The 12,491-nt window shown below is 41.1% G+C and overlaps 1 protein-coding gene across 2 annotated transcripts in view; it reads left to right on the forward strand.

Annotated features, from left to right (window-relative positions):
- Nucleotides 1-12,245, forward strand: part of PRPF18 (pre-mRNA processing factor 18) — a 50,615-nt gene extending 38,370 nt beyond the window's left edge. For both annotated transcript variants that reach the window (XM_060192207.1, XM_007532067.3), the window contains 2 exons: nt 2,709-2,864; nt 11,627-12,245. In XM_060192207.1, the coding sequence (XP_060048190.1) occupies nt 2,709-2,864; nt 11,627-11,707 (237 nt within the window). In that variant the 3' untranslated portion in view covers nt 11,708-12,245. The remainder of the gene's footprint in view (nt 1-2,708; nt 2,865-11,626) is intronic.
- The last annotated feature ends 246 nt before the right edge of the window (nt 12,246-12,491 follow it).

The following is a 12,491-nucleotide window of genomic DNA, read 5'->3' on the forward strand; positions in this document are numbered from 1 at the left end:
GGGAGCGGGATAAAGGGAAAGACACAGAAAGAGACACACATAGCAGCACTGCTCCATTGATTGTAGAGCTTTCCCGGTGCTGTGGTGCCCTTGTACTTGCCGGGACTTGAACTAGGTGCCTCACACATGGTGAGGCAATCTCTCTATTAGGTGAACCATTTCTTGGCTTTGAAGATGTTTTTATGTTTACAAGTTTTAGTTTCTATTATTCTTACTTCTATACACTTTTTTTTTTTTTTTTGCTTCCAGTGTCATCACTGGGGCTTGGTACAAATCCATTTCTCCTGGAGGCTTTTTTTTTTTTTAAAGATTTTATTGATTCATGAGAAATGACGGGAGAGAGAGAGAGAAAGAGAAAGAGAGAAAGAACCAGACATCACTCTGGTTTATGTGCTGCCAGGGATTGAACTTAGGACCTCACGCTTGAGAGTCCAACGCTTTATCTACTGTGCCACCTCCTGGACCACCTGGAAGCTTTTTTTTTTTTTCCTTTTTGCTGCCCTTGTTGTTTATCATTGTTATTGTTGTTGTTATTGCTGTCGTTGGATAGGACAGAGAGAAATCGAGAGAGGATAGGAAGACAGAGAAGGGGAGAGAAAGAAAGACACCTGCAGACCTGCTTCACCACTTGTGAAGCAACCCAATCCCCCCTGCAAGTGGGGAGCCGGGGGCTCAAATCAGGATCCTTACACCAGTCCTTGTGCTTTGTACTTCTATGCTTCTTACTGAGGATGGTCACATTTTAATGGATGGATGATGTTGCCATCAGTACAGAAAGAATCAGCTCATTCCCTGCTGGAGAGGATGCCTCTCCTGTTGCTTTGTCTCATCCTCATGCATAAGAAACAGGTGAAAGTTGATTTTGTATAAACTACAGTAAGAACCTAGAGACTTTACAGCCTATTTGGACTTTACAGCCTAGTTTTCTTTGGAAGCTTGGGGAAGCTAAGTATTGAAAATTTTATCAAACTCTTAAATCATTTTTACTGAGAGGGTTAATGGTTTACAGTGCAGTCACTGACACGTGTACACTTTCTCATCTCCCTGTGAAAGCTCTCTGCGGAACACTCTCACACACAGCCATGGTCCTTTTACATCACCATGCACCAGGAACCTAAGGTTATCTTCAGCCTCGGCCTCCTCCACCTTCTGCAGAGTCCATGGCTTTGATGCAATACACTAAATACTCATCTTTCCTAGCAGTCACACAGATATTTTAATTTTGAAATTAACATCTCTTTGAGAGTTGGCTATATAAGCTTCTCTGAAAGCTTTGAGTCTTAGAACTTAAACTTGTTTTCTGCCTTGTTTTTCTCCTCTTTATGGGTATGCAGGCCTGGTTTAGCAAAAGAGCTGTTTGGCATCACTGGTTTCTGTCTCTATGTTTTATAGTTTTTATTTTAAGGTTCTTGGCAGGGAGGAGGCTGGTGGTGGAGAGGAAAGTGAAACAATCTCATCTTTTAGCTATTTGACTCAGAAGGCCAGTGCAGGATCTGTGTTTACACACTTACTGTGGACCATATGTGATAGTCCCAGCACACGGCAGGCACCCCCGCTGCCCTCAGAGTCCAGCACTGCTGTGCAGGAAAGGGATACAGTTTCAGGTTGGACTGTGAAAAACTTGTTAACCGCTGTCTTCTTTGTGATTGCCAGACTTGGCCAAAGTAGACCCAAGGTAGAGTTTCTGTCACTACATCATACTACGTACCTGGGAGTTCTAGATCTAAAGTATGTTAATCTGTACATTTATACATTGGACAAAGATTGCAAAGGAATGTGCCATAGTTTCTTCTTTTCCATGGGCATCTGTGGTCCTGTGCAGAGCCCTCAGTCATCCCATGTTTTATTCCTTTTGAGTAACAGGAATGCAAGGTTTTCAACATGCATAAGAGATGGAAGTTAGGCCACAAGGAGTTGTGAGGTATATCAAATAAGAATGTGGAGGCATTGGGAGTTGAGTGGTAATGCAGCGGGTTTAAGCGTATGTGGTGCAAGAACTGGCATAAGGATCCCAGTTTGAGCCCCCGGCTCCCCACCTGCAGGGGAGTCGCTTCACAGGTGGTGAAGCAGGTCTGCAGGTGTCTGTCTTTCTCTCCCTCTCTCTGTCTTCCCTTCCTCTCTCCATTTCTCTCTGTCCTATCCAACAACGATGTCAATAACAACAACAATAATAACCACAACAATGGTAAAACAACCAGGGTAACAGAAGGGAAAAGATGGCCTCCAGGAGCAGTGGATTTGTGGTGCAGGCACTGAGCCCTAGCAAAAACCCTGGAGGCAAAGAAAAAAAAAAAGAATGTGGAGGCATTGGGAGTTGAGTGATAGTGCAGCGGGTTTAAGCACACGTGGCGCAAAGCGTAAGGACCGGTGTAAGGGTCCCCGTGCAGTGAGTTAAGCGCAGGTGTCGCAAAGCTCAATGAGCTGTGAAAAGATCCCGGTTCGAGCCCTGGATCCCCACCTGCAGGGGAATCGCTTCACAGATGGTGAAGCAGGTCTGCAGGTATCTATCTGTCTTTCTCTCCCCCTCTGTCTTCCCCTCCTTTCTCCATTTCTCTGTCCTATCCAACAACAACATCAATAACTACAGTAGAACAACAAGGGCAACAAAAGGGAATAAACAAATATTAAAAAATTAGAAAAAAAAACAAGAATGTGAAGGCACACAGTATGTTTGCTCTTCTAATCTCTCCTCCACCTCTCCCTTGTAGGCAAATGATGCTTATCTCCAGATGGCCATTGGCAATGCCCCCTGGCCCATTGGTGTCACTATGGTTGGGATCCATGCCAGAACTGGTAGAGAAAAGATTTTTTCCAAGCATGTTGCACATGTTTTAAATGATGAGACACAACGGAAATATATTCAGGTAAGCAGTTTAGAAGAAAATACTCAGGAGAAGGTTAACACTGTCCCGTTCCCATTCTGTAAAGTTGGAGCACAGGAGAATTACAACAAATCGCACACAGCATGGTAGCAAGTACATCCCCTTTTTATAAATACTTGTATTTAAGATACTTTGAGTAATTAAAAACCTCTTTTTATAAATACTTGTATTTAAGATACTTTGAGTAATTAAAAACCTCTTAGCTTTCATAGGTGATGTAAGACAGTGCAGAATAATGTACTTGAAACACCTTAACATTAAGATGGAACCATTGCAGTTCTGTGGATTATGACACTTCCGCTGTATTTTGCAGCAAGTCCTGTTACATGAATTCCAAGATATTTAACATTTACTAGGTTTAAAAGGTATGAATAGTAAAACTTTATAGTGAGTATAATAACTTTCAAGTAATAAAACACTTTTCTACATGAATAGGTCTAAAAATTTATAGCTTTTACTAGTTATAAGTAAGTACCTTATATAAACTAGTTTGCGTTGTTGTTGGGCTAAGCTTTTCTTTGTAGTGGAAAAAAAAAATTCAACTGTAGCCTAGCTTTTGCCAAGTTGTCAAAAATCCCAGTTTCTGTCTGTATACTAATTTGTTGGATACTAGTTCTAAAGCTTGAAGATGATACTCTGGAAGTTTCCTTAAAATGTGAAATTCACTTAGAATGCATAAAGTACTTTAAGATTTTGTGCCAGAGAATAACCATTACCATATTCATGATTTTTTAATTTGTATTTCAATTCCAAGTGGTAAATGTTAATTTGTGTTTCATATTTTATGCCTTATTCATATATATATTTGCATTATATATCTGACATCAACCTCTCTAACATGAACTCTAAAATTTTTAGGGTTCAAATATGCACTTGTGGAAATTCAAGGCATTTCCATTTTTAAGATTTGTTGTTATTGTCACCAGGGCTTCTCTGCTCCAGGCCATCTTTTTCAGATGGGACCTAGGAGGGAGACACCACAATGCTGAAGCTTCTCAATACCAGGGTGGCAAGGGAGAAAAGATTTGGACCAAGTAATCCAGCTGACTGAGTATACACCCTGAGCTGTATGTCTGAGAAAGAATTAAGAAATTTAGCATCTTATCCGTGTAATAAGATTTGGTAGTATGATATGACCACCATAAAACCTAACAGTTTCTGCTATACTCTGAGAAAATAACTTAATAGGTTTCACAAGACAAGAACTCAGCTCTCTGTTGTGTCCCCAGTCTAGAACAACTTCTGACTTGTGATGCTGAATAAATGTTTGTGATTAGATGTATTGAACAAAGTCTGTCCAAAAGGAGTAGTAGTCTCATTCTTTTTTTTGATTACAGGAGACTTTTGGTGGGGATCTGGGCAACAGAAATGTAGGTAGATGGAAGAGCTTCCTGGTAGAAAAGAGATTAAACTTTTATTTAAAGATTTTATTTATTTATTTATTTATGAATGAAAAACATAGGAGGAGAGAGAAAGAGCCAGACATCACTCTGGTACATGTGCTGCTGGGGATTGAACTCAGGAACTCATGCTTGAGAGTCCGATGCTTTATCCACTGTGCCACCTCCCGGACCACGAGATTAAACTTTTACTATACAGTAAAGGAAAAAAGCCTTTACTTTTAAACGTACTTTGAAATAATTGTAAATTTGCAGAAAGTTGCAAATACAGCACAAAGAGACTATTAACAGGCAGACCTGCTCTAAGGCAGGACTAGAGCCACGGGGAAGGTAGTGGACATCCCTGCCACCTTATGTTTGCAGGTAACTATGCCCTTTCTGGGCCTTTTGTCCCTTATACTTCTCTGTGGTTTCAGGAGACAGTCAGAGCCAGGTGTTAGGAAGCACTGGACCCTTTCTTTTGCTTTCTTATTTTTCATATAGGCACATGCAGAGCAGTATCTTATCTCAACTTTTGGGGAGAAAAGGGGGTGCTTCAAGCATAGTGGCGTGTCATCTGACACTGAGCCTTAGGTTTGGGGATTACTTTTCAGCTCCTTTTAAGATTTTGGACCCAGTGTTCAAGCTTCTTATTTTCAAATGAGATGACAAAATTCTTTTTAAAAAATACTTTATGTATTTTGTATGGAGACAGAGGGAAATTGAGAGATAAGGGAGGGAGACAGACACCTGCAGCACTGCTTCACTGCAGGTGGGGGCCAGGGGCTTGAGTCTGGGCCCTTATGCACTGTAATGCGTGTGCTTAACCAGTGTGTCACCACCTTGTTGAGATACAATTGATTTATTATTTTATTTTATTGCTGGGGCTCAGTGCCTATGCTGCAAATTCACTGCTCTTGGGGGCCATTTTTTCCCTCCCCATTTTGTTTCCCTGTTGTTATTGTTATTGCTGCTGCTGTTGTTGGATAGGACAGAGAGAAATTGAAAGAGGAGGGGGAGAAAAAAATAGACACCTGCAGACCTGCTTCACTGCTTATGAAGCGACCCCCGTGCAGGTGGGGAGCTGGGGGCTCAAACCGGGATCCTTGAGCTTTGCACCACGTGCACACTTAACCCGCTGTGCCACAGCCCGACCCCCAATTTATTAATTTTTTAATCAAATTTTAAACATCAAAAATATTTAGGATAATGACAGAAATTGAGAGGGAAGGGGAAGGTGGTGGGAGAGACTTCACCTATAACACTGTTTTCACCACTTGTGAAGTATCTCTGCTGCAGGCAGGAACTGGAACTAGGCCTTCAAGCACTATAACGTACACTTTAGCAGGTGTACCACCACCATGGATTCTTTTCTTTTTTTAAAAAAAGTATGTTAATGTTGTTAAAATACTGGTTCGCCCTCAGAGGCAGCTTTGTGTAGGTTAAAGGGTCACATAGCAATTTAGACTTTGCTTTTTTGTTCTCTGTTATAACCTCTCAGTCCTGTAATTGTTGTGTGTAGGGAACTGGTAGCTGTGTGCCAGTGGAACTGCATTTATAAAAGAGCCAGGTGGCAAATTTGCTTAGGAGGTAATTGGAAAAGCCATCTGATAGGGATAGGAATGTGTGTGTGTGTGTTTAAGTTACACCTCAACAGTGAGAGTATCAAGTATACTTACATAGCTCAGTGATTCTTAGTACAGGTGTGACATCAAGCTAGAAAACCAGGTCTAGAACAGTCTAGAAGCACCCAAGTCTAAGTTCCCCTCCTCCCATCAGGAGAATCTACTATTTTGATTCATGACATTATTGTTTAGTTTTGCTTGTTCTCAGCATTTAAATGAGATTTTGCAATGTATAGAATAATTGGTTTTTTTAAAAAAATTTAGATTATTGGTGAGAAATAATTGTTTTATGAAATACGGCAGAGAACAAGTCAGTGGACTATGGCACCGTAGTGCAGTTCTTTGTTTGCCTAACTTGACCAGCGGCTGTTGTTTGAAGTATTCTTTTTCTCACAAAATTTAAACACACCACAGGGAGGATTTTCTTACCATGCAGATCAAAGAGAAGTTGTGTAGTTTATTAGCTAGTCTCAAATCCAGGGTTAGATTTAAGTTGTTTAACCAGCAGGAAGTAAGGTCAAGAACTTTGTTCATCCTGCCAAATACAGGTATCACCTTTACCCCAGATCTGGGCAAGCCTTCTCTTGCACAGATTTTGGAGACTTTTGATTATTTAGATATTTTATAAGTTGGTCATTTCAAAGCCGCTAAAAAAAAATCATCTTGGGTATTCTTGTCATTAAGGAAGGATGGGAAGGAAGATAGACGAGAGAAGACAAGGTAAAACAGGTATTTAGGCAGTTAAGGTTTCAAGCAGGATGCTGTTACTTTAGTTATGGGATCTGCTTACTGAGGACAAGTACTACCTACACTTTCTGTAAGGACCAAATACCCTGGACTTCAATTCTTGTAATGAGAAGGGAACTACTTGCAGCAGTCTCCATTGTTGTGCCTTTTATTTGCTCATCTTCATTCCTGCCATGCTTTGCTGCTGACTGAAGCTGTTTGTGTCTCACCAGGCTGCTCTGCTTCCTAGCCTTGCCTTTCTTCACCTGTTCCTTTAGGGAATTTAAGATGCCAAATTTCTGATATCACCTTCATTTCCATGGCTACAGATCATGATTCTGTACACACACACAGACACACGATTAGAATGCACAGCAGGAGAAGCTGGACTATGAGAAGGATTGCTCATTATCTAAAGCAAATACTTGATTAGCACAGGGAACCAAAAGAAAAATGAGCAAAGTATGTGGTCTTTTTTCTTTTTTTTTAATTCTTTCACTGAACACAAGCACCTTTCTTCTTGGAAACCAGCTGAAAGATAACCTTCCTCTACACTCCTGATATTAGAAAGCATGATACAAGTGATCTTTGAATCCACAAAAGATTCTAAGTAAAACATTTCATAGTCACATTTCTCTGATGTTTAATCTGTTAATAGTTTAGTCCATAGAAGTAGATTCTTGTCCACTTACTGTAGGACCAAAGAAAATCTGCATGCATTTTCCATGTTGATTGGCTTTGTTTCTGGTGATTTCACTCAGGCTAAGGATTTGAAGACTCAACAAATGGAAGGGCCAGGCGGTGGCACGCCTGGTTAAGCACACATATTACAGTGTGCAAGGATCCAGGTTCAAGCCCCTGGTTCCCACCTGCAGGGGGAAAGCTTCACAAGTGGTGAAGTAGAGCTGCAGGTGTCTCTCCTTCACTATCTCCCCTTCCTCTCAGTTTCTGTCTCTAGCCAATAATAAACAAATAAAACAAAAAAATTTAAAAAAATGACAACAAATGGGGGCCAAGTGGTGGCACACGTATTATTGTGCACAAGGACCCGGTTTCAAGCCCCTGGTCCCCAGCTGATGGGGGAATGCTTCACGAGTGGTGAAGCAGGTCTGAGGTGTCTTTCTCCCCATCCCTCTCAATTTCTCTTTATTCTATTAAATAAAATAAATAAGGTTAAAAGAAAGACTCAGCTAATTAGAGCAAACGTTTCAGATGTTTGACATCTTAGGTACCCGTTACATCAGCATATACTTCAAACTGTTTTTTTTTTTTACTTTACTTTCCTCAGACTTCCATTTGTACTCTTCTTGAGTATATGTTTCATATGCAATATCTGCTAGTATCTTAGGCCTGAGCTTAATCAACCATCAACTTCTGAGAGCGTTTCGTTGTTCTTATGACAGGAACTCGGTGATTTTTAAGGTGAGAAGCTGCCAAAAACTGCTTTTGGGTGGCCAGCAGGTGGCTTACCTGGCAGGGCACACTTCTTCTCCCCACTGCTCTTCTTCCAGAGCACACTTTTCTCTTTCTTCTCCTTCTTCCTTCTTCTGTACTTGAGGTTCCAAGTTCAAGCACTTGGCAACCACATAGGAGGACCTGCAAGCCACTGAGTGGTGGAGCAGTGCTGCTGTGTCTCCGCTTCTCTCTGCCTCCCTCTCACCTTATGTCTAGAGCAAAGTAATGGAAATGAGTGCTAGAAGCAGTGGAGTTGTGTAGGCACACTGGGCCCCTGCATCTAAAACAAAACAGAACTGCTTTGGGGTGGAATCATCATTCAGTGCTGTCCTTGGTGGTGCTTTCTTTTTTTCCTTTCTTTTTTAAAAATTATTTATTTATTCATTCCCTTTTGTTGCCCTTGTTGTTTTATTGTTGTAGTTGTTATTGTTGTTATTGATGTGTAGGATAGGACAGAGAGAGATGGAGAGAGATGGGGAAGACGGGGGAAAGACAGACACCTGCAGACCTGCTTCACTGCTTGTGAAGCGACTCCCCTGCAGGTGGGGAGTTGGGGGCTTGAACTGGGATCCTTATGCTGGTCCTTACACTTTGTGCCACCTGTGCTTAACCTGCTGTGCTACTGCCCAACTCCCTCTTTTTTTTTTTAAGTAATGTAATTGTAGATATATAGATCTCATCGAAACAATAGAATAGTCTTGTAGACAAGTAAGTTTGTAAATTAGTAGATAAAACAATTAATATTGGGCTGTTGGAAAAGTCAGGATGTATTTTTGCATAGAAAAATACATTATGACTTTTCAGACAATCCAGTAGGATTCATTACTAGTTATAAAATTTATCAAAATTGTTCTGGAGAGATTGATAGTCGTGTATCACAGGTTCTGCCATTGTTTCCAAATATTGGTGAATCTAGAGAATTATATGTTTATTATTGTATAAACATTGGTAGGTGAGAAGGCTGTGAGCAGTAACCTGAATCCCCCTTAAGGGCTTTAAGAGTGCACAAACCGAAGGATAAATTAAGACACAATGGATTTTTTTTTTTCATTTTCCTTTTTTTGTTGCCCTATTGTTTTTATCATTGTTGTAGTTATTATTATTGTTATTTATGTTGTTGTTGCCAGATAGGACAGAGAGAAATGGAGAGAGAAGGGGAAGACAGAGATGAGGAGAGAAAGATAGACACCTGCAGACCTGCTTTACCGCCTGTGAAGCGACTCCCCTGCAGGTAGGGAGCCGGGGGCTCAAACTGGGATCCTTATGCAGGTCCTTGAGTTTCATGCCATGTGTGCTTAACCTGCCACGCTACAACCTGACCCCCGACACAAGGGATTTTAACAGTGCAGTTCTTAGGGACCAGGTGATAGTGCACCTGGTTGAACACATCATGATGCTCAAAGGACCTAGGTTCTAGACCCTACTCCTCAGCTGCAGAGGGCAAGTTTCACTGGTGGTGAAGCAGGCTTACAGTGTCCACCTTTTTCTCCTACACTGCCTCTCAATCCCCTTTTAGTGTCTGTCTCCTATCAGGAGCAATAGATTTGTTGTGCAGGCACTGATTCCCAGTGATAATCCTGGTGGCAAAAATAAACAAGTAAATAAAATACAGTGATAGTTCTTATGGCTTTAAAAAAATCAGTAAGGCAATCAGGAAAATACCTCATTGCTAGAGCACAGGACGTATGTGTCTGAGGCTGTTAGTACAATCCCCATATTAACAGTGTGGTGGTTTCTTCTCTCTTGCTCTCTCTGTTTTATTATTATTTTTATATTTATTTATTTTCCCTTTTGTTGCCCTTGTAGTATTACATTGTTGATGTAGTTATTATTGTTGTTGTTATTGATGTCGTTGTTGTTGGATAGGACAGAGAAATGGAGAGGGGAGGGGAAGACGGGGAGAGAAAGATACCTGCAGACCTGTTTCACTGCCTTTTAAGCGACATCCCTGCAAGTGGGGAGCTGGGGGCTCAAACCGGGATGCTTACGCCAGTCCTTGAGCTTTGCACCACGTGCGCTTAACCCACTGTGCTACCCGACTCCCCTCTCTTACTCTTTTTCTTCCTCTCTCTCATGAAATTAAAAAAAAAAAATCACAATGAAATCAGAGTAGGTAAGACGTGACTGTATTGCAGCAGAGAGAGAGAGCACTTAAATTCTGTAGTGTGCATGGAACATGCTAAGTTATAAAATAGATAATAAAACAATTACTAAAGGACCCTCAGCTTAAGAACTAGAAATTTCCTTTTCTTTTTAATTTAATTTTATTTTATAGGACAGATAAATTAAGAGGGGAGAGTGAGGGAGAAAGACACCTGCAGACCTGCTTCACCGTTCGTGAACCCCCCCCCCCCACACACACACACAAGCACACGCCTGGCAGATGGAAAGTGGGGGCTCGAACCCAGATCCTTGTGCATGGTAATAAGCTTATTAACCAGGTGCACCATCACCTGGCCTCCAGAACTAGAACATTTTAAAGATCATGCAATCTGTATTTTCTTATTTAACCTTAGATGTAGCCATTATCCTAAATTTGCTTGTCATTTTTTTCTTTTACAATATTTGCATCACTGTGTATTTCTTAGCATTGGATTACCCTTATTTTTGAGTTTTAGTAAAATGGTGTGTTACTACTGTGTATGATTTTGTCAGTTACCTTTACACTCTGTTATTTCTAAGACTTGTGTCTCTTACATCTCAGCTAACATTCTTTTGGGTCAAAGAAGGCAGAGATGGTTTGAATAATTATCTTCTTAGCTCTCCCAAGATTGGCTCGTGTGCAGCATCCTTTAGATGGCTCCTTGTTTCAGACAGTTTGGGCTTGCCTCTCTATTGGAGCCTGTTGGAAAAAGACTGTTGTCTAAGTAGATTTTGCTCATTTTCTTTCAGTGCTGTAAAATGCTATAAAATGTTCCATGTGCTAAAGTTTATGTACATCTTCCTCTGCAGTGGACACTTGTTGGGTAGTATGCCAGCTCCCCTGGCTTAAAGCTTCTGTCTCTAATCCTGCTTAACTAAGCACCAGCATGCCTGCAGGGCATTGGTTTGATCCCACTTAAAGCTGCGGTCTATTTACATAAACCACTGTTAACTAAGCACCACCCTCCCTCCAGGGCATTGGTGGTTCTGTGGTAGAATTCTCGCCTGCTCCACCCCCTCTACACATCACACCCTGTTTCCACCCTACTTGGCTAGTATATACACAAGCTGCTTTTCTGAGTAAAATCACTTGGAATTGCTTTCCGGCTCCGAGAGTTCCAGAGACGTTAGTGCGGCACGAGTTCCTGATCCCTCTCCCACGCAGCATCCTCGGTTGGCTCCAGTTGAGTTCTCTCCAACCCAGAGAGCACTTGCTCAGGAAGAAGCACCCTCAGGCTATCCCGGCAGACACTTGTGTTGATTCCAGGGAATACACATGCAGATAAATCTTTCTAAGTAAATGAGTGAACTTCTGGAGTTGGTTCCATTTTAACAGAGGCATTTGTAAACTGGAGTGAATCCTGAGGACAGTGTTGAGCCACATCCTTACTGACTTTTATTTTCTTGATTCTCTTAGGGATTGAAGAGGCTCATGACCATTTGCCAGAAACATTTTCCTACGGATCCATCAAAATGTGTGGAGTACAATGCACTCTGAGATCTACAGCCTGTGTGTAAATAACAATAACAAACTCCTGGGAGCTGGATATGCACCTTTGGAGTTAGCAGTAGGCATGAGGCAAGAAGAAAATGGAATTTTTAATCTGAGTTCTACTAATGCAGCTCTTGGTTTAAGAACTGTGCTGGCTCTCACATCACCTCTGACTACAAACTGGTTTTTGTGTCTTGGTCTTATTTTAAACCATTGAAAAATTAATAATTCCCTGTAATTTAAATGTGTAGACAAGGGTCACAGGAGAGAAATTCAGATGACTTCCCCTTTAAATCTGAAAGTTGGAAGTGATTACATGCTTCAAAAGAAGCATTTCAGGATGGATTTATTTCCGTAAAGTGTGGTAATTCTCACATTGCCTTTTATGTAGTATTTATAGAACATATTTTTATAAATCAACAAAAGTATGGTACCATTTAATGGAACTTTATGTCTTTAAATGTTGCTGAACTTTTGCCGTCTTGCAATACAATTCGGATGTATATGTTTTTACTGCTAACAAGTGTTTTTCTTGCATTTCAAAGTTTGCTTTTATCTTTTAAGGATACTAGTATTTGTTATGTCTTGGGGGAGGTAGAAATAATGGGAAATAGAAATTGGGGGTGGTGGAAACAGGTAATGTTTTATGCCAGCAGAAGTTTTAAGTGTCTGTCTCCCTGGAGCATCTGGGGTCAAGGGGGGGAGAGGTGGATTGTTAACCCAGGGTGAACGGGGATGTTAACTGCTTCTGGTTTGTTGAGGATTGGGTGGTGGGTGTGCTTTACCTCAG

The sequence above is a fragment of the Erinaceus europaeus genome, chromosome 6 (genome assembly GCF_950295315.1).
Source record: "Erinaceus europaeus chromosome 6, mEriEur2.1, whole genome shotgun sequence".
Taxonomy (NCBI): domain Eukaryota; kingdom Metazoa; phylum Chordata; class Mammalia; order Eulipotyphla; family Erinaceidae; genus Erinaceus; species Erinaceus europaeus.